The 22,267-nt window shown below is 38.6% G+C and overlaps 1 protein-coding gene across 1 annotated transcript; it reads left to right on the top strand.

Moving 5' to 3' along the window:
• The first annotated feature begins 405 nt into the window (after nt 1–405).
• On the top strand, nt 406–21,914 carry LOC137295295 (uncharacterized). The gene is made up of 18 exons (XM_067826609.1): nt 406–444; nt 887–1,168; nt 4,963–5,106; nt 5,491–5,733; nt 6,183–6,207; nt 9,130–9,151; nt 10,423–10,459; nt 11,171–11,314; nt 12,391–12,633; nt 13,218–13,241; nt 14,393–14,487; nt 14,883–14,922; nt 15,086–15,229; nt 15,549–15,791; nt 16,154–16,177; nt 20,025–20,147; nt 20,682–20,927; nt 21,886–21,914. Exons 1-18 carry the CDS (start codon nt 420–422, stop codon nt 21,912–21,914), a joined length of 2,133 nt encoding a protein of 710 aa, XP_067682710.1. The 5' UTR covers nt 406–419.
• The last annotated feature ends 353 nt before the right edge of the window (nt 21,915–22,267 follow it).

Here is a 22,267-nt window from a genome sequence, read left to right as displayed (position 1 = left end):
ATCGCATTTAGTAATATTAAGCACTATGACAATGGTCTCTATATATTTAGTCTGGACCAGGTAATCCAGTGACTGATATCATGAGAGCATGATGACAGATCACAGGATGAAATAATGTATCAGGTATCATGAAGCAATTAATGATTAAATATTCTCAGTTCTCCACAGGTGTATATGTACTGATGTTCTTTACCATATTAACGACTCGTCTTTTACAGTGGTAACATTATGCTTTTTATATGTTGCAATGCCAGTATGATAATCACTCTGTACGATAATCTGCATTCTACATATCCGCAGATTTGACGAAAGCCTTCAAAGAGTTCAGTGACAACGATGACGGAACTATACCAAACGAGACGCTGGGAGCTGTATTGACAAAACTAAAGCTGGAGGTGCCAGATGCTGAGCTTAAGGACATGATCAGTGAAGCGGATCCTGATGGTACGAATAATAATGTTGTACTCTGTTGTAATGTTTTACTATGTTTTTAATTCATCACTATAGTATTACCGATCTTACCTAAACATCAGCATCCTTAAAGGCAGCATCAAACCAGCCGAAGAAATACCGAGAAACCGAATCATCTGCGGCAAAAGCGGTGAGACTAGGGAATTACATCATCATTTCGTTTGAGAAAATGAATCTAAACCTGTATGATCAAATGTTTAATGCTGTCTAAGTTCATTGCAGGATTTGTAGAAGTAAAGCAAGAGACAGAAATAGCAAATCAAGATAAGGTTGATATCGCAAAAGACGTACAGTACTTAAAAGTGGCCCAGTATTGACAAAAGTATGGACATGGATATCAGGGAACATGCAAAATATACCATATTACCTCTGATGCCGCTTAACTGATAAATTATGCTTCGTTTAATCTTCTCAGGAAAGGGCAAAATAGACCTTCCTCGGTTTCTGAGCATGATGTCATATAAGCTCAATGAGGAGGAGGAAGAAGACGAGGAGGAGGAAGATGAGGAGGCTGAAGATAGTGAAGAAGAGTACAAAGCTGCCTTCCGACTCTTTGACAAGGACGGAGATGGTTCCATCAGCGCGGCAGAAGTCAGGACGTTTCTGGTAAATATGGGCGAGACTTGGACTGAAGAAGAAATCGACGAGATGATCAACGAGGCCGATGCTGATGGGAATGGAGAGGTCGACTACGAAGGTGAGCAATTCACACTCTTGAAAAGTTCTTGATCATACTGTCATCTTTACCTTGACCTTCTCTCTCGGCGAATGATAAAGTACATTTAGCGGTCATATATCAACCATAAGGGACCCCAATTTATAAAATGGAGTAGCGTTATCTTCTAAATATAGACCGTCATCTTGACCTTGTACTTGAACTCGACGAATGGCTAGGAAAGCAAAGAACATAGATGTTGTGTCAATCTGGTTTCATCCGTGTAACGTAATAGTGATTTTAAAATTATGGCCACCATTATGTGTAACTGCCGAGTGAGGGTGTGAAATTTTCACTCAGAAGATTTGCTGGCTACACCGCTCACAGATCGTATAGCACATTATCGCAAACGCTGTTTATTTGACCAAAAACTAATGAACACATGATGCTATGATGAACATATGGCATTATGATGAACATATGCTACTATGATGAACATATGACATTATGATGAACATATGCTACTATGGTGAACATATGACATTATGATGAACATATGCCACTATGGCGAACATATGACATTATGATGAACATATGCTACTATGATGAACATATGACATTATGATGAACATATGCTACTATGATGAATATATGGCATTATGATGAACATATGTTACAATGATGAACGTATGACATTATGATGAACACATGCAACTATGATGAACATATGGCATTATGATGAACATATGCAACTATGATGAACATATGGCATTATGATGAACATATGCTACTATGATGAACATATGGCATTATGATGAACATATGCTACTATGGTTTGGTCCGTGAAACGCAATAGTGAATCCAAAGCATATGTTATCATGAACGTATGGTATTATGATGAACTTATGCTACTAGAATGAGCATATGATATGTGATGTATCATTACATTTCAGAATTTGTAAAGATGATGAAGTCAAAGTGAATTCGAGAGGATGAAGAATATAAACTCTGTGTTACTGAAGGCCATGTGGGCCTAGAGAAATCCTGTAGATGGTAGATTCATCAAACGGAATCAGCCAGTAAAAGGACACATTGATATCCATGACATTCCATGTCTCTCATGTCATCTCAGCATGTATGAAGATCATAATAAACGCATTGAAATACGTATTTTCTTGCTATGCTTTGTTGGTTTTGAAAGTACTGAATTGGATTCAACGTAAAATGTCCAAACTTGTCCATACCGGATAATCATCGGAGTGGTACAAGCAGTGTCACGCTTTTGGTTAAGTGAATGCATGTATCAACAACAGAGTGGGCAAGTTTTTTCATAGCCATAAAGTGCAAAATTTCTGTAAGTGCTGAATTAGTCCATATGATGAATTCTTTTGTCCATTTCAATTTCAGTGAGTGGTTGTTGGTGTGTTGTTAAGTGTTAGTTTGAGTACTTCAGTGTTCACGCAATGTCATTTAGAAAGTGGTCAAATGTAACGAAAGCCATAATGGGAATTACACTTTCTTAGTAACCTACAAATTCTAGTGTTTTTCCAAATGAGATCCATCCGGGATTCGAACCCACCCAGTCCGATTTAGGCACCAAATCGCCCGCACACAAAGTCCATAAAAAATGGGAGTCGGACAGTAGTCTAGACTGCGTTGTTGTTACTATTTGGGTGGTTGAGTGGTTGAGTGTTTGAGTGGTTGAAATAGTGGTGGGAAGGTTGAGATGTTGGGACTTTGAGAGGTTGATTAAACTGTTAAATGGTTAAGTGTGAGGCTGTAAGGCTGAGTGAGTGCATATGGTTTTGTCCATTTCAGTAATTATTGTTATTGTTGGCGGGTTGTTCAGTGTTAATGCGAGTATTCAAGAGGTTGGATTAGTGTTTGGTTGAGCGGTCATGTAGTTGAGTAAATGGTAGTATGGTTGAGTGGCAAAGTGAGTGGTTGTGTGGTTGTTTCGTTGGTTGTGTGGTTGAATGAGTGGAAATGGGGAGTTTTTTTCTGCATGAATTTCAATGTAAATGAGTGCTTGTTGTTGGGTTGTTAAGCGCTGGAGTGAGTATTTGAGTGGTTGGGTTAGGGGTTAGTTGAGTGGTGCTGGGGTTGAGTAAATAACTGTATGCTTGAGGGTTAAGTGGGTGGTTGTGTGGTTGTATGGATGAGTGTGTGGTTGCGTGAGTGAATGCACATTTCGGATCCCATTCCTTTGTGTAAGACAAGTGTTCTTATAGCCTTACAATACTAAATGTTGATTCTCTTGTACATCCATTTCAATGTGAATGATTGTTAGTGAGTTGGTAAGTGTTAGAGTGAGTATTTGGTTGAGGCAGTTGTTGGTTGATTAGTGGGGTGTTTGAGTAAATGGTTGTATGGTTGAGTCAATGGCAATGTAGTCGGTTGGTTGGGTGAGTGGTTGAGTGAGTGTGCATATGGTGGATTTCTCTTTATGAGACATCCATTACAGTGTGAGTGAGTGGCTGCTGGTGGGTTGTTAAGCGTTAGTGGTTGACTTGGCGGTTGGTTGAGTGGTCAACCATTGAAACTGTGACATTGGGTTGACAAGAAGAGTTCTTGGCACGAAAACTTGATATATAACGTTCGCTTCCAATTTTGGTTGAGATGTGAAATCTACAGGGTTGCCAAAAAATCATCGACATCCTTATGCTAACGTTTCTTGGACGGGAGTGTAGCCCAGTGGTTAAAGCGTTCGTTCGGCACGCCGAAGACACGGGTTCAATTCCTTACATTGGTACATTGCATGAAGGTCATTTATGGTGTCCCCAGGTTTATTGCTAAAAACGACGTAAAACCCAACTGACTCACTAATAAATGTTTAGACACGTTCACACTAGGTTCACACGTATTACCATTAGTTCAGCGTACAATGCTTCACTCGTAATAGACCCACACAACACAAAACATCTATCACATACACTGTTTAACATACTGAATGTAAGCACTGTCTGTTGAACGCATTCGAAACCCATAAAAGAAAACTTTGCACTGAAAGCATACACTCACGATCTCCAACACCTTTACAAATTCAACCTGCAAAGTGTTCACAAAAGATGTCTCGAGTGACTGTCTGTCTGAACTTCTTTTAACATATGAATTGCATGTTTTCTATTCTACCTTCATGTGCTCATAATCACATTATAAGTGTTGAATATGCCAGTATAACTGTGAGACAGGTGGACATTTTGATGGTGTATTCCTGAGACGACACTTGTACGAGAAGCACCTGTAGATACCATGGTAAGTAGAGTTATTCCAAAATTAAGGGTTTCCTAGACAAATTAAGACTATTCCACACAATATTTGGTTATTCTGACAATTGGTTATTTTCACAATAATAAAATGGTACCAATAAACTGCTATTGACACGTAACATAATTCGTTATCTGGTTGCATGGAAACCAGCATGAATATTCCAAGAATTTGCATTCTGAACATATTTTATTCCTTTTCAGGCAGACGTCCTGACACAGGAACAAATTGCAGGTGCAGTGGCATGTCGTTTTATCGGTTTATGCTGTTTCAATGGAATCTATGCAGATGAACTTGTGATACTAGTCAGTCTGAAATGGCTTATGAGAATCTATTGAAAGCCAATAAATTAGATTATCCATTATGCGTGCAGGTGTAAATAATGGTGAATATGCATGGAACACAACAAGTAACTGATGACATGGTGCAATTGCGAAGAGGCAACCATGCCAATTACTACTCAGAATATAAGAAAATCACGTTTCTTGAAGCTGCACAATCGTAATTAGACCGAATCTGTCTGTCTGTCTGTCTGTCTGTCTATCCACCTATCTGTTTCACCATTTCAGAAATACAAGAGGCATTTGGCCTTTTTGACAAGGACGACGACGGAATGATCACAACGAGAGAGTTGGGCAGCGTCATGAGGTCATTAGGCCAGAATCCAACGGAAGCTGAGTTGCAAGAAATGATCACTGAACTTGACGAAAATGGTAAGTGACTAGTTTCTTTCAACATAAAACTTAGGTGTTTGGACGTGTTTTCGTAATGAGAATGACTGATCTGTGGCTAAGGAAACGCTTGTGCCTCAGGAAATTCATAATCGTTTATCTGTCCTTACAAGTTGGAAGCCCAGGAACATCAAAATTAGAGAGTTATCTGGTTCAATTATGTGCCATAAGAGATCCCATAGGTTGGAAATGGCATAATGAAATTAGACGAATAATATATAAACCTAATCCTTTATACGACAAACTGGGGCACCTGGTGTCAAAACATTACCTGTTGAATGTGTATATTTACGATGCTCACTGTCTTAACATTTTTTGATCTATAAAAAGACTTTAAATAAACGATTTCGTTTTCGATTTCTATAGGGAATGGCACTCTTGAGTTTCCGGAATTTCTAAACATGATGTCTAAGAGGATGAAAGATGAGAACCCTAGAGAAGAACTTTATGAAGCTTTCCAAGTGTTCGACAAGGACCGGAATGGTTACATCAGTACGTCTGAACTGAGGCACGTCATGACAAACCTGGGAGAGAAGCTGACAGAGGAGGAGGCCGAGGAGATGATGAAGACAGCAGATAGTAACGGGGATGGGAAAATAAACTACGAAGGTAGGGTCCTTCATGACCATTTACATAACACAGTGGAAGCTGTCTAAACCGGCTGTCTAGTAGAGCCAATGATAAAAGAACACGAGGACCGGACAGAGATTTCATGATTTCATGTTGACAACCTGCCGGACTGGAGAGATGCTAGTTTTGACAACTTTCACTGTACATTGATGCATACGCGTAGAATTGGTATCCAGGAACCCATGCTGACGTCATCGGTTCCCATTTGTGTAATTCGATGCTCTCGCTGTTGATCACTGGATTGTCTGGTCCGCACCCTCTCTACTGCATATTATTTTTATTCTGTAAAACATAGCAATGATACGGTAGTAAAGTAAAACTTTTAAGAAGCCGTATATAGTATTCTGTTTTTTATTAGATCCAATTTTCGTTGATAGCAAGTTTGAAAACAGATACTCATATACATGTACACAAGGGTTTGTTTTCAGAATTTGTGAAGTTGATGATGTCTAAGTGACTCAGAGGGGCCGCCTGATGCTCATTCTATTCGAACGGATTTATGGCAGTGTAAATGGACATTTTTCTGGTGAACATAAATGGGTGCTACCGAAGTTTAGGACACTTTGTTCTTGTGAAGAACGCCGCCCTACATCAAGTGCATGTGTTTCAATAAACCAAATGTATGACTTCAAATACTGTTTGTTATGTTTCAATATATTTCTCCTAATTACAATAAATTGGAACAGAGACCCTAATTGAAATAGTTGTAAATAAGTTTAACACTGACCTTCTTCCTCCCCAAATCAAAGATACGGATCTTTGACGCTCAGACATCATAGCAAATTCTTGACTTAGAATAAACGTGCCACTCTTGAATGCGCGCGTGTGTGCGTGTGTGTCTGTGTGTGCGCGTGTTTCGATACAAAACATTTACAAGGATACAAACAACCCCTGCCCTCACACAGAAGAAATAGAAGACCAATTTATCAGGAGATATTTTGATGAGTATTCGCATATACCAGATACCAGATATGGATCAATTACATTGATCTCTAGATACCATCACATAGATCAACAGATATTAGATGCTGATCCATCACATAGATCAACAGATACTAAATACTAATCCATCAGAAAGAACAACAAACACTATATACGACCCCATTACTTTGAACAGTAGATACTAGAAACTGACCCATTATATAGAACAGCAGATACTAGATACTGACCCATCACAGAGAACAACATATACTAGATGCTGATCCATCACATAGAACAACATATACCAGATGCTGATCCATCACATAGATCAACAGATACCAGATGCTGATCCATCACATAGAACAACATATACCAGATGCTGATCCATCACATAGAACAACATATACCAGATACTGACCAATAACATAGGACAGGTACTAAATATTGATCCATCACATAGATCAGGTACTAGATGCTGACCTATCACATAGAACAACAGATACTAGATACTGACCTATCACTTAGAACGACATATTCTAGATACTGATCCATAAAATAGAACAACATGTACTAGATGCTGAACCATCACATAGAATAGGTACTAGATGCTGACCTATCACATCGAACAACAGATACAAAACACGGACCCATCATGTAGATCACCAACTAATAGGTACTGATCTATCACGTAGAACAACAGCAGTGGAAATGCCAGTTACATATACGTTTGTGTAGCAAGACACCTTCAACATACCCTTGCAGACATAAAGGATCCAATGGATCTTCCAAACACACGTTTACAAACATATACTCTTTCCTTTCACAAATCAACCTTAACTACGGATAACCTACGGATAACTCACTTCTTTAACATTGCACTTAGGTTACCTTAATGACCTACGATCATCTTAGTGCTTTGTGAAAGGAGATCCTGATATGTTTACTGATATTCCTGTATATAGCCTTATTTAGAATGTCGCTCTTCACCATCGATGTATAATTGCCTTAGTGTGACAACTCCAGCTATTTAATACATTACAGTAATCATACAACGGATATGTAACTGATATTCCTGTTTACAAGGCTTTGTTCATATGTGGCTCTTTACCATTGATGTGTAAAATTGCCCGAGTGTGATAAGTTGCATGCCTACACCAAATGTTAGCATTTGTTGAAACATAACATCCAACTATTTAATAAATAACATTAATCATACACCAGGTATGCAACTGGTATTCTTGGATACATGACTTATGTCATTTGTCACTCTTCATCATTGCTTTGTCCTTGCCGTATTGTGTTCAGATGCATGTTTGCACCAAATGTTGATATTAGAATTTGTGGAAAGTCCAGCTATTCATAAACTAGCAGTTATTATACACCTGGGGCCCGTTTCACAAAACTCTCGTAAGCCTAAGATCTCGTAACTTTCCTCGTAGCATTCCTGCTTTCTATGTTTCAGTATAGGAGGTGCCATTGCTACGAGAAAAGTTACGAGACCTTAGGCTTACGAGAGTTTTGTGAAACGGGCCCCGGATATACAACTCATATTCTTGTACACAAGACTTAGTTCATATGTCGCGCTACCTCTTCACCACTGATGCATCATTGCCTGCCTACCACCAATATCTGCACTAGAGGCGGCTCCACTCAGGCTCGCGCCCCAAACTTCCGCGCTCACCTCGGCGGCCCTCCTACTCGGCGGCCGTCGTGACTCCCCCGAGCGTTGCGGTGTGACTTCCCCGAGGGGTTCTTTAGTGCCGCAACGGTCCGGTATAGCATCAAACGTTGATATTAGAATTCGATGAAACATAAAGTCCAGCTATTTGCTAAATAACAGTAATCATACCCCAGATATGTAAGAAGCAGATATTGTCACATTCAAGAGTTCGCTGATATATCACTCTTCCCCTTTGCTGCTTAACATCTACATGTCTGCACCATATGGTATTTACATAATTTGTTGAAATGAAGTCTCAAGGTGTTAGATTTTAATGCATAACAGCTATTATGCACCAGTTTTTCTACAGGCACTCTTGAATGCAACAAGTTCATACCTTCTTGCTGTTCACGATCTTATGAGTAACATCTTGTAATGGATAAATGTGATTCATGTTAAACATCTTGTACAAATTTAAGACTGCTGAATTCATTTACTTATAACAGCCATGATCATCCTCCTCAAATAAATACTATCGTCTTTTGGAGAATTTTATGTCAATTACATACAGTCTGAAACATGTTTGCACTCCACGGGGCCTTCTCAACTCTATCGAACTATACATTTTTTTTCACTCGTTTCATTTGGAAATTGACTATAAAACAAGATTGTGTGCTTTAACCACTTCAAGTTCTTTCGTTACGTAAGAGTGAAATTTTAAAGCCGAGGGATTTTATAAATAACCAAGAAACTGAACTGAGCCGTAGAGAGACCCTCTGTATCTCCTTGTCCAGTGGCTCCCAGAAACGAGGACCTGTAACAAATCGAAATAGGAATTCTGTCGCTACTCTCACTTGAAAATATGAGAACACTTTAATGTGTGGCATATCAACAGCAAATAGAAGCATATTCTTAAGATATACAATGGGTATTTGAATCAACATTTCAATTCATATTCTGTAAGCTCAAGTGAGTCGTTGGGTGATAGAATTTCAATACTCCACGACGGTACAATCTTCTTATTCATGGCTTTAAAGACTGACAAAAACGTTTCAAACTGTCAATTGACCGGATTAAAATAATTTCTATGACTGTACCAGCACCACTTGAATAGCGAAAGTCTATTTTCTATTGAAAGGTTCAACACATGTTTTAATCTGTTAAACGTGTCGAGAGGACGGTGTATCACACTGCCAGTTTTGTTTCGTTCCTTGAGGCTTCGCCAGTGTAGCTACCGCCCAGAAACATCATGGTAAGTGTCAAATCGTTACTTGATACACTTGTAAATAAATAAGACCATTGAATTTATTTCAATCTAGAACAGAGTAAGAAGGCTGGTGTTATTTGTTCCCATCGAGTGCTCAACTGACATATTTGAAGATGTTTTCATTGAACGGACTGTGTAAACAACTAAAGCAATAGAAAAGACACACTTATTATGACACAATCTGTCCGGTAATCGGAAACTATGGTGTTTTAATTTACCTAAAAATGAAAAATGAAACATACATGGTTCTCCGAGAGTGATGTTATTTATACGGGCATCACAGTTCATTTCGTCCTTTCATTTTCAGTGTATTTTTGGGGAAACCGTTATAACCGTTTTCACTATATTAGGTTGTCAAGAAAATACCTTCTCTCACCCTATAGTATTGATTCGAGTGTTGAATGTGAGGGATTTTCGTCGCGACAATGGTTGCAATTTGAAATTAACGCTTATTTGATATTTTCCACGATTACATACATAGTAGATGGATATTCTGTTGGTGGTACGAAGACCTGGACAAAAAGCATAGGTCACAAATCAGTTGGTCATCTGAGCAACGTCGGTTTGGGTTATGTTTGAAAGCAGAGTTTCAATAACTCACTCCTCCTAACAAACCAAGCACATGCAACCCATGTAGTCTCAACTCAGCTGACTTTGTTCCAGGTTGTCTCTTGTTACCCTGCACTGATTGGCTACCCGATTAACCATAAGTCTGGAGTCCACACTGATCAGTTGCCTTGGGTTATAATCTTAGCTCACCTTGTACATGGACGAAGTGCATACATTCTAACTATTATTATTATTATTATAATTATTTCAGCAGTCCGCGGATTTACTTACTGAAGAACAGATTGCAGGTAAGTGGTCGTTGATTAATTGCGAGTGAATTTTCTTATACTTGCAATCCAGTTTGAACAGAAAGTCATTTATATCAAGGCTAGCCAGCTTGATGTCAGAGAAAATCCAAACTGTAGTAGGTCCTTAGAGTAACCCACCTACAAGATCATTTGAACCTTTGATCGTCCAGTACACACCAAAGGGAGGCGACTCCTCACGGAGAATAGCGGCGTCTGGAATGTGTTGGCAGCCTGTCATCATTATGCGAAATTAATATTAAAGACAACCTATGATGTAATACAATCAAGTCACTTTTAAGCATTTAATACTTTTAAAAACTGGACCTCACATTCGAAAGAGAAGTATGAGAATCTTTTCAAACTTGATAAGTTGACACAAATCAGAAGTGGAAGACATGAAACGTCTTTCAAACATGTATATCATAAACATTATGTTAATATATGTCATATGTTTATTACTTTTATTGTGTAGTTTATTGTCCTTTAATACAGTCATTTTTTCTGTAGATGCTAAGCACGTTCATGCAATTCCTTTTGCATACAAGTGTGTTTTTATCAAGAAGTTCCATGTGATTTTACAGGCATCTCAATGAAACAAAAACGTATAATTAATATAAACTATAAAGAAAAAATAATGCGAATCAAATTTGTTTAAGTAAAATCTGAAATGATGTTTAAAATTGTTTCTACATGTCGCCATATATCATTCAGAATTCAAAGAGGCCTTCAGTCTTTTCGACAAGGATGGAGACGGAAGCATCACAACGACTGAACTTGGAACAGTCATGAGGTCCCTGGGGCAGAACCCAACTGAAGCAGAACTACAAGACATGATCGGCGAGGTGGATGCGGATTGTGAGTAGATGACAGATCTTTACACCATGCGAAAACATATTTGTATTAACAAGGGGAAAGCTGGGGACCTAATGGTTCACGTTTTCCTTCCAAACTCAGAAAACTCGGTTCGATTCCTCAAGCTGGTATAATGTGTGAAAAAATATATTCACTCAAAAACATATTCACTCAATGTTGGAAAGTCCTACACACCTACCTCCTTTTAGGCTGCTACAAGTTACTGTACCACTACCTGCTACCATATTTTCTGCATCGGCAGGCCAACATGCAGCTTTAAAACCGAACAAAATAGGCATTAAGTAATTATAAAATGTCTTTTAGGAGTATTAGCTCAAAGACTAACGCTAAGATCCACATATATATGTTTGCAGTCAACTTTAGCACTATAGTACACATACAAGCAACAAAGGCCTTTCTATCATAAGTCAACTCCACTGAAAGAGACTTCCTTGTACAGTATAGACAATATCCTGAAAATGTCTTTTGGAATCACTATAGTGATGATCGGGGTGTATCAACGAAAAGGACATCAAAGTGGGTACACAGAGGTTTTTCTGCCGAGTGATTTCATAAATCAAACCTTGCATAAAGAGCAGGCAAAAACGCTTGAGAGTTCAAGCATACAGTTTCAAATAAGAAAAATCAATGGTGACATGTTAATAACATCAGCGAATTTGATTCTATTACATAATCGTGAGTAATGTTGAACAAGCACTTAACTATTCCATCCATAAGTGTCTCTCATAACGCACCGACATTTGCAATGTGCAGTTTATCGATTCTCAAATGATGATTTGTCAGTTGAAGCCATATGGAGTCACAATGTTTTTTTTTGTCGAGACAAAATGATAATTTTACCATACATTGCTCAAACTGAATACATCAAGTCAACCTCGGATAATGTAAAATTCATTTGTAAACAATAAGCCCTTTTCTGAGAGTTATATCCTTATTGATATGTTTCATTTGCAAACGATTTAATTACAGGTATAGTCCATAACTAAGCGTCGTATCATAATTTGAAAAAGTTGTCACCCATGATCTTTATGGTCATATGATGTTTATTCATACCACAGGCAATGGAACAATTGACTTCCCCGAATTCCTTGCCATGATGTCCAAGAAGATGAAGGAAAGTGATGGTGATGAAGAAATTAGAGAAGCATTCCGAGTGTTCGACAAAGACGGCAATGGTTTCATCAGTGCAGCTGAGTTGAGGCATGTCATGACAAACTTGGGCGAGAAGTTGACGGACGAGGAAGTAGATGAAATGATCAGGGAAGCTGATCGTGACGGTGATGGACAAGTAAATTATGAAGGTAGGTTACTACTTATAAGTGGTGTATATTAATGTTTCAGAATTCTGAAAGATGATAAATTAATTCTACAGTCAAATTTAAATTAAGTGAATCAAATGATATGATGAAGCGCATACTACTGGTATTGGACAAGACAATTTGGAAGGTAACTTGACTCCTTCAGTGACTTGTATACGAATTGTTCTAAACTTCACAACTGGTTGGAGTTGAGTGTGTAGTACAGTTTACTGGACATGACATAACTTCTTTGAAAGGCATTTGGAATCTAAGAAAGGATGACAATATATGGGTGAACAAGTTAGGCTAGTATCTACACCGAAAAGCCGCTCTCATAGCAATATATGAGACATATATATATACATCTATATATGACATAATATACCTGTCAAAATATGACAAACAAATGGAAGTCTGTATGCTTTTAATATAATATTTAACATTTTCTAGGTAGTATAGTCATGCGATAGTGAATAATGATTTTGTTTATTGAACTGTTTATTATGTGTAAATTAACAAGGCGTCCAAACATGTTATTTTGACTGATTTTCCACAGCTTCAGACTCTATATTTGTGATCTTTTCCAGAATTCGTCAAGATGATGATGACAAAATAAATCACTGATTGCCTAACGTGTAAAGGACAGTGGGACACAAACAACTATTTGTTGCTGTTGGTGATGATGATGGTGATGATGATGTTATGATTCCAGTTGTTGCTGTTGTCGATGTGTTGGATTTCATTAGTTGCTGTGACGAATGTTTTAGCGTTGATGTTCATTAGATTGCACCTAAGGCTACGTCACTATCAGATTAGACGAAACTGTATAACGGTACTAAAGCCGAGCTATGCTAACATTGACGATCAGGAAAACATCGTTATGAAACGAACAACACTATGTACATAGCAAATCGTCGTCTTATATAGGCGCGCCAATAGCCTTTCCATGTTTGCTCTAGTTCAGTATGTTTGCAGATGTTTCGCAGAATAAACCCTGCATGTAACTGGGTGTCTTTGTTCATTATTAAAGTCTTTAAAGCAACAGGACTGTTACAGGAACGGAAACGTGAAGCCGCATTGACGACGTGCTTAAATCAGTTTCATTTAAAAGAGTGAATAGTCTTTTACGCCGCCTTTGGCAACATTATCGCAGTTTGTCTGGATTCAAGAAATGGGCTTCGCGCATTGTACAGTTAAAGGGAATCGGACGCTCGAGCGTTTTGACCTCAAGCCTGCCGTGGCATGTACGTCTTTTCTCCAACTTTCACATTATGCTTGCAATGGATACGAAGAAGTGCAATAAAATACACCCACAAGGTTACTAGATCTTTTGGTTTGAACTTTATAATTTTAGAGACAAACATGTTAGTATGTGCATTCCTTTCTTTAGACAGAGAACACGTTCTGTGAATTTCAAATTAAAACAATAAATTGTAACAATATTCATCAGGGTAAAGATGATAAGACAGTGCATCTAGTTATAAACAAACCAAGAAAGTCTATATCAATTAAAATAAAAAAGCTCACAGAAATATTAACCCTTTCATTTCATGCTTCAACGAGTGAAAGGGATTGATGTCTCTATTCAATGTTGTTAGCAACTTCTACACAACTAGGCTGTTTTTCTGAGCCTAGTGACACCAGTTGCCAACAGCATACGCGTCCATTGTAAGGCTAAGTGAGAAGAGAATGGCTTCCCCAACAGCCTTTCTGGGTTCCTCAATGCACACTTCCCCTTCAACACCTGGCTGAATGTGAAGGTAACCGTATTTGTCGGTGTATTCTAACATAATCGGTCGGGTCAGTCGGAGTGGAAGGTACAGCACCGGGGAGATCGAGGTTTCTTCATATAAAATGGTATGTATGGTACTTTTAAAACGCTATTATGAAGTATGTTTTTCAAATTGTACCCCTTTCTCACATGTATGCACTAGTGTACTGGCGTTTGTTTGAACATTTCGAGACATTTTGTTGTAGCTTACATTCAAACGGAGACTATAAAGGGGTACATTAAGCTCACAGGAACATATTGCAAGCTGCACAGTATAGAAAATCCTTTGTGGTTTAATTTCAATGGTATGAGTTTAGTTTGGGGTATATTTCGGGAGTGGGTGTCATGTTAGTTTTCTGTGTCTGCCCTTGACTCAATCAATTCATATTCCATGTTAAGAGGGATGACTTCTAGATGTCGAAGATGTCGGTTTATTTTTGCTTCTGTTGATTGATTGAGTGTGTTTTGGTTTGTAATTCAGGCTGATCAACAAGTGCAGTTAACAGAAGAACAGATAGCTGGTAGGTTGTCAACCCCTTGCCCTTCATCACAAAATTTTAAAATCTGAATTCAAAATAAACCGGTTTGCTATTATATTTAAAATCTACACCACGAGACGGTGTGATCAGCAGCCATGACTATCTTTCTATCTTAGGCTCCTCATTTATGTCTATGTACTTGCAGAATTCAAAGAAGCCTTCAGCCTTTTCGACAAAGACGGTGATGGCACCATTACAACCAAAGAGTTGGGAACCGTCATGAGGTCACTAGGTCAGAACCCTACAGAAGCAGAGTTGCAAGACATGATCAACGAAGTAGATGCTGATGGTGAGTCTATTTATCTCGATGGTGCATGATATGGGACAAATAAAAACAATTTGATACAATGCATGGTTACGAACATTAATATCGCATTATTGTGCATTGAGGTATTATGATAGCGCTACAAATCATTTCTCTAGTTAATGAAGTCTTCAACGGCTTCCCATTAAATACCAGACGCTATCTGTTTGCAGCCAGGAAAAGCTGTTATTCCATCTTTGTTACGGTTTGGAGCGAAAGTGATAATAACCACGAGTTTACACTATTGTTAGGAAAAGCGATTTGCCATGCATGAATTGGTCTGACTCTCCACTCTTGCTCGTAGGCAACGGTACAATAGATTTCCCCGAATTCCTTACAATGATGTCCAAGAAAATGGGCAACAACGATTCAGATGAGGAACTTAGGGAAGCTTTTCGGGTCTTCGACAAGGACGGCAACGGTTTCATCAGTGCAGCTGAGTTGAGGCATGTCATGACAAACTTGGGCGAGAAGTTGACGGATGAGGAAGTAGATGAAATGATCAAAGAGGCTGATATTGATGGTGATGGACAAGTAAATTATGAAGGTAGGTTAAACTGATGGTTTAAATGCATGTCTAACACGGAGGAATGTAGAAATAAATTTCGAAAATACATCTTTGGTTGTACGACTTGTTTGTTGCACAAGATATCATATGGACTTAATCTTCTTTATTCTTTCCCACACTGTGTTTCGGGATCACCTGATGCTATGTGATAAAGAATAAAGAAACTGAAATCGATGAAACATCTTGGTCATCTATAACAACTTCTAAATGTCGTTGAAAGACATAATTTGTTTGTTCATTACATTTTATGAATACATAAATATTTGCATTTAGCACTAGAGAATTAACATACGTTAATACTTTTAACACAATATCAATATTATGGACATTCTCTATTTCAGAATTCGTTAAGATGATGTGCAATAATAAGTGATGTTCCATGTAGCAGCTGTCCAGGGACGGGTTCATGGAATACACTCTGTTAACTGACGAAGGCAGCAGTTTCTTCATGGACCTAGATTTACATAGATCATGAACACTGTGACACAGTGCCTTGTGTGAAGACCTGGGGCCTACACCTGGAGACTGGTCTGATTAGTGTATATGCTTAACCAGTATTACATTCTGTAACTCTGACTGAATAAAGGAACTTACCAAAGTGTATTGATTCTACGATCCATGTGGTTTCTAAATTCTATGAGTAATACTACTCACGAAGTCATTTTCACGAATGTCGGTGTTACACTGAATGGATTAAATATTTACTGACTGATGTCATGTACATATGATGTAAGAGTCCACTAACGAAATCAGGTGACCAGGACTTGGTTCACACGTCATCGTATCCCAGTTGCGTAGATCGATGCTCATGATGCTGATAAGTGGATTGTATGGTCCAGACTCGATTATTTACAGACATGCCGCCATATAGCAGGAACATTGTCGAGTGCGGCGAAAATCAGCAAACCAACCTGCATATCATCTAAAGCTGCGACGGCTCGAGTATTGTATGTCCTGTTCCTGTTTTCTTGACAGTCAGAGAAAGTATTTCCATGGCCAACTTTACAATGGCCCTTCTTTCATTCACTATAAATAATGATGCCGTCAGAAGTGAGAGAATAAGGTTTTACGCCGCTTTTAGCAATATTCCAGCAGTGCCATAGAAGATGACTCCAGATGGGCCTCGCACATCGTCCCAAGGCATGGTATCGAAAACGCTTTAACCACTGTGCTACCTAACCGACCCCATTAAAACTGGACATGTTTAAACTTGTCTATAATCTACTCATTCACCATTGCATTTAATAATCCCCTTTGCTTCCTTTTTGTTTTGGGTCGGTCAAAGAGTTCGACTTAGACCTGGGTTCGATTCCCCACATGAATACAATGTGTGAAGCCCATTTCTGGTGCCCTTTATATATTGCTGGAGTTACTAAACTAACCTCACTCACTCGATCCATTGTGTTTGGGCCTGTGTGATCTTTAGACAACTATGTCATTAAATAACTGATATTACAACGTTTACACTGATCGAAACACAAAGTCTGTGAATAACTTGGAGGTCAGCCTTGTAATTTAAGCGCTGGCCAGTCAAACCGATGGTCTGGCATTAATCCTCCTACTTCCTGCTGAAATATGGCTGGAATATTGCTATAAGTAACCAACACCAAACTGTCTCATGCGAATATATTCACCAGGTGTCATCTTGTACCTGGTACCGGGAAAATACACCAAATTCCCTCTTGTAATGTGTCTGGAATATTGTTAAAATGTGTAACTGAAACTATAGTCTCTCATCAGATTATAATCGCCAAGTGTCATAATTTGGAACTCTTCAACTGTTACAACATAGTCATGTAATAATTAATCACTATTAAGTAGCGACTGTGTAGCGACATGTATTCTCGATGAGGTGATTAAGTCATTCTTAACTGAAAACATACACAATTCAAATATCCTCCAGAAAATGAAAAACAACAATCAGAAAAAATATATCAGACAAGAACACAAAACAGCTTATAAAACAAATCAAAACATGAAATAAAAAGAAGCATGGATGAAATAGGAAAGTACCTGAGACCAAAGTACCTGAGAGCATTATGACGTTATATGTAGAATATCCTCCACATGTCTGAAAGCGATGCTTATGCATTGAAGTTAAACTCTGAATGATAAACGTTCAAAGCAAAGATTATTCGCGGAAAGAACAGTAATATTTGGAACAGTGTTGTGAATGAGGTTTCAACATACGATAATAAAAACATAGATTCGATCGAACATTCAGAAACACCTGTGTCGAATTGTGATGTTTCGACGTAAGGTTGCATCAAACTAAAAGCTTCTTCCCTTTGTATTATTTTTTTTTTCATTTTTCAGTTATGTCGAACCTCGGTTAATTCGAATTATTTGTATCTTGAACCCCAGCGCAACAATGAAGTGCTGTATCTGCATTGCAAACGTTTCACTGTCAACAAACTAGATTGGCTCCAGATTGTGGACCTAGGTTAGTCGTTAGCAGTTTTCTAATGGAACTATAAATGAAACCTTTATTAAACCATTTGTTGTTTTCTCCAGTTTCACGAACAGAACAAAGAGTACAACATAAAAATGTACAACAAATAAACGGTACATACAATATAATCTCACGAGAACATATGTCAGTGCAGCATAGCGACCATCTCGCTCGAACTGGTATCCGATGTGAAAGAAAACCTTTGTAAAGATATTAAATGCCTGTCAATAGGGTAAGAAGTCGTTTACTAGAATCTATAGAAGCCTTTCAATGGTTGAAAGGGTGTCTATCGTTAGTTTGTACAGCAATAACAATGACACAGTCATCTTAAATAGACAATCTTCCGCCATTCTCTCATGTAGGTCACTGGAAGTTAAGACAGATATAAGTGATCTGAAGGCCTCCAGCAGCACCATCATGGTAAGTTAGCGTGCTTGTCGTTGATTTATGAACCCGTGGATATTCCGGATCACACTTGCTACCAGTATTGTTTGTCGAAAGATAAAACCATGTGGTAGGATTTGGTGAATAGGGGCTTTTCCTGTTAACACAGGACTTTCAGAATATGAACCATGTGTTGGTACGGTCTAGATTCCATTATTTACATTGCTGAAATACAACTGTCTGTCACAATGTCTCTCACAATAACAGATGTGACAAGGAACTAGACAGAAGATTTGTGTTTACCAATCGTCTTTGTTATTATTTGTTTGAAAAATTAACATTTTGATTTTAACAGAAGTTTTATAACAAATAGGTTTACATTGGATGATCCTCGTTATAAAATGTGTTTCTTGCTTTTTGCGATGTTTAGTTGCATTTCGTCATTGGTAGTGGATTTCACTAAAAAAATGTTAAAACTGTTAAAAAACTGATGTTTCTGTTTCTAAAATAGTGTGCAAATTTTTTCAGGCTGAACATCTAACAGAGGAGCAGATTGCAGGTATAGCTTTACATAGTAAAGTACATTACACATATAATTATGGTTTCAAAGCATTTTAATCTTTTACATTTGGTCCCTGTCATACATGTAATATGCATCATCACACACTACTTACACACTGAGAGAGAGACATGCATACACACAGGCCTAAACGTTAAAACTAATTTAGTCCTACAAGCACAAACACGCATGTAGAACATTTACAATGGGTTGGATGTTCTAATCCGCTGTGTACTGCCCCCACACCACACCACCCCCTCGCTCCACCCCAAAACATAAAAGGCGACTATGCTTGTCGTAAGAGGCGACTAATTGGATCGGGTGGGCAGACTTGCTGACTTGGTTGACACTTGTCATCGGTTCCTAATTGCGCAGATCGCTGCTCATGTTATTGGTCACTGGATTGTCTGGCCCAGACTCGATTATTTACAGACCGCCGCCATATAGCTGGAAAATTGCTGAGTGCGGCGTAAAACTAAGCTAGCTCACTCACTCACTCACTCACCCCTAAACAGCGCATCATTCGTTGAAGCTTATATTTGTATGACGGCTCAAAGTGATTTTAGCATTTGATGAAAGAGTTTGGGCCAGTCTGGAATTCGAACGTACGATCACGTCATTCTACACCATGAAAGGGACGTAACTCTGAGAAAGTAAATTGCAGCACCTTAGACGATTGTTCTTATCTATACGACGAATGGTAGCAATGATGTTTCAAAGTAAATACCTTTATGCGTTATATTGAAACGTTGAACTGTTGTGAAAAACTTCACAATAAACCATATGTATATTCCAGAGTTTCAGGAGGCCTTCGGACTGTTTGATAAAGATGGAGATGGCAGTATCACGACGATTGAGCTGGGGATTGTCATGAGGTCACTTGGTCAGAACCCCACAGAGGCAGAGCTTCAGGACATGATCAACGAGGTGGACGCTGATGGTGAGTCCCCTGTTACTGACCTTGACGTTTTTACCCATCTCTAAATAAAAGTAAGCTGAAAACATATCTATAGTATGCACACACACACACACACACACACACACACACACACACACTCACACACACGCACGCAAACACACACGCAAACACAAACACAGACCAATGTTTGCACGCTTATGAACGGTGAGCATTAGATGAATGTATGACTTCAGGTTGTATCTGTTCATCGACCGCAGTGCACACACGCACTCGCGAGCATGTGTTTATGTTTTAGGGTATGTGTGTGTGTGTGTGTGTGTGTGTGTGTGTGTGTGTGTGTGTGTGTGTACGTGTGTGTGTGTACGTGTGTGTGTGTATGTGTGTGTATGTGTGTGTGTACGTGTGTGTGTATTGCCATATGGTTGTGCTTGAATTTTAATAATCCACATGGACATGTTTAGTCGATACGAATGAAATGACTATTTTATATCAAACGTTTTCTTTGTGTGAGTAGAGGAAGCTCCCCTTTAACAATTTGTGCCTATGTTCCTGCAGGAAATGGCAACATCGATTTCCCGGAGTTCCTGACAATGATGCAGAAAAAATTGAGCTCCAGATCGGACTCCGAGGAGGAAGTGAGGGAGGCCTTCAAAGTGTTCGACAAGGACTGTAACGGGTTTATCTCGGCGTCCGACCTCAAGCAGGTGATGAACAACCTTGGGGAGAAACTGACTGATGAGGACATCAATGAGATGATCAAAGAAGCCGACCATGATGGTGATGGTCAGGTTAATTACGAAGGTACGCCAGGTGGCCATGGTTACATATACTGTTCCAAATATTTAGGGAGCACATTTAATTTCATATGGCAACTGCAGGAGTGGAAGGACGTTATGTATATTGCAAGAGAGGCAAGATTCCCCTGGCTACAACTACTGCTCAAATATTTATAGGAATACAATTATACACAAATCAACTCTACAGAAGAGACAGAATGTGATGTATATCGAAGCTACGGTGATGTTCATGAGGTCAAATATACTACTCGACATTAATTAACAATTAATTGAAGAAACTAAAGCTTTGACTGAGAAAAAGACAAACTACGATCATGCTGTATATTTATTTAATTGGAGAATACAGCTTACAGACACCAAATTTATGTTCAATTTATTTAAGGACGTTTCCCAAAAACAAATATATCGTTTCACAGAAAAGATGGCAATCTTGCATGACATGTTTTCTTAGGATTGTGGAGGTACCTAAGGTTGCGGGATAATGATTTTGACATTCGTGAGGTGGAGTACATGCCCTTTATTTAGTTTCTTTGACTGACTTTGAATCACATTGTATGACAATCTATATCCGTCAGTTGCCTACGAACTGGTCCTCGGCAAACCATACTTGTCATAACCGGATTGGTTGGTCAGTCCTGCTGACTTAGTTGTCCTGCGTGCCATTTGATCGTTTGATAAATGTTCATAATGTTGATCACTGGATTACTTTGTCCAGGCTCGGTTATTAACTGTCATTATTTATCTCAGATATTGATGAATATGGCTTAAAACAACAGAAAGTAAATAATACAGGTATCGAAAGGTGATAATTTGTCATGCCATCCAAGACACAAATGCGGATCAAGAGAGACTCTAGTTCAGATTCGACTATTTATAGACCATTGTCATATTGCTGAGTTATTTCTGAGCGCGGTGTAAAACAACAAACAAAAATGACAACATGCATCTTCTGCTGTTTGCAGAGTTTGTGATGACAATGCTGATCAAGTAACGACATACCAAGGAGCATATAGATCTGAAGATGGGGCTGAGGCACAAGGGTTGATGTGAAAGGGAACGTAAGGGAACTGTCCATACATGCTTGTAGCTTGTACACAACAGCAATGAAACTGACAATGAAACTGATGCAGAATGGACTTGGATGTTGTATGCTATTTCAGACGAGGGCGATGGTCTTGAGTGTTGGTGTGATCTCGACTTCAAAGAAGTAATGTATCACGTTTGATATTTCTCGATAGAATAAAGAGGTCATATTTGTGTCCCTTTGGCGTTTGACGCAGCTGTATGGTCAGCTCCTCTGTTTGGTTTGTCCGTCTAGTCTTCATATACTCTTTAAAAAAGTAG

Source organism: Haliotis asinina, chromosome 8 (genome assembly GCF_037392515.1).
Source record: "Haliotis asinina isolate JCU_RB_2024 chromosome 8, JCU_Hal_asi_v2, whole genome shotgun sequence".
Classification (NCBI taxonomy): Eukaryota; Metazoa; Mollusca; class Gastropoda; order Lepetellida; family Haliotidae; genus Haliotis; species Haliotis asinina.
Note: the sequence above shows the minus strand (reverse complement) of the source record. Positions and strands in the feature narration are given on the sequence as shown.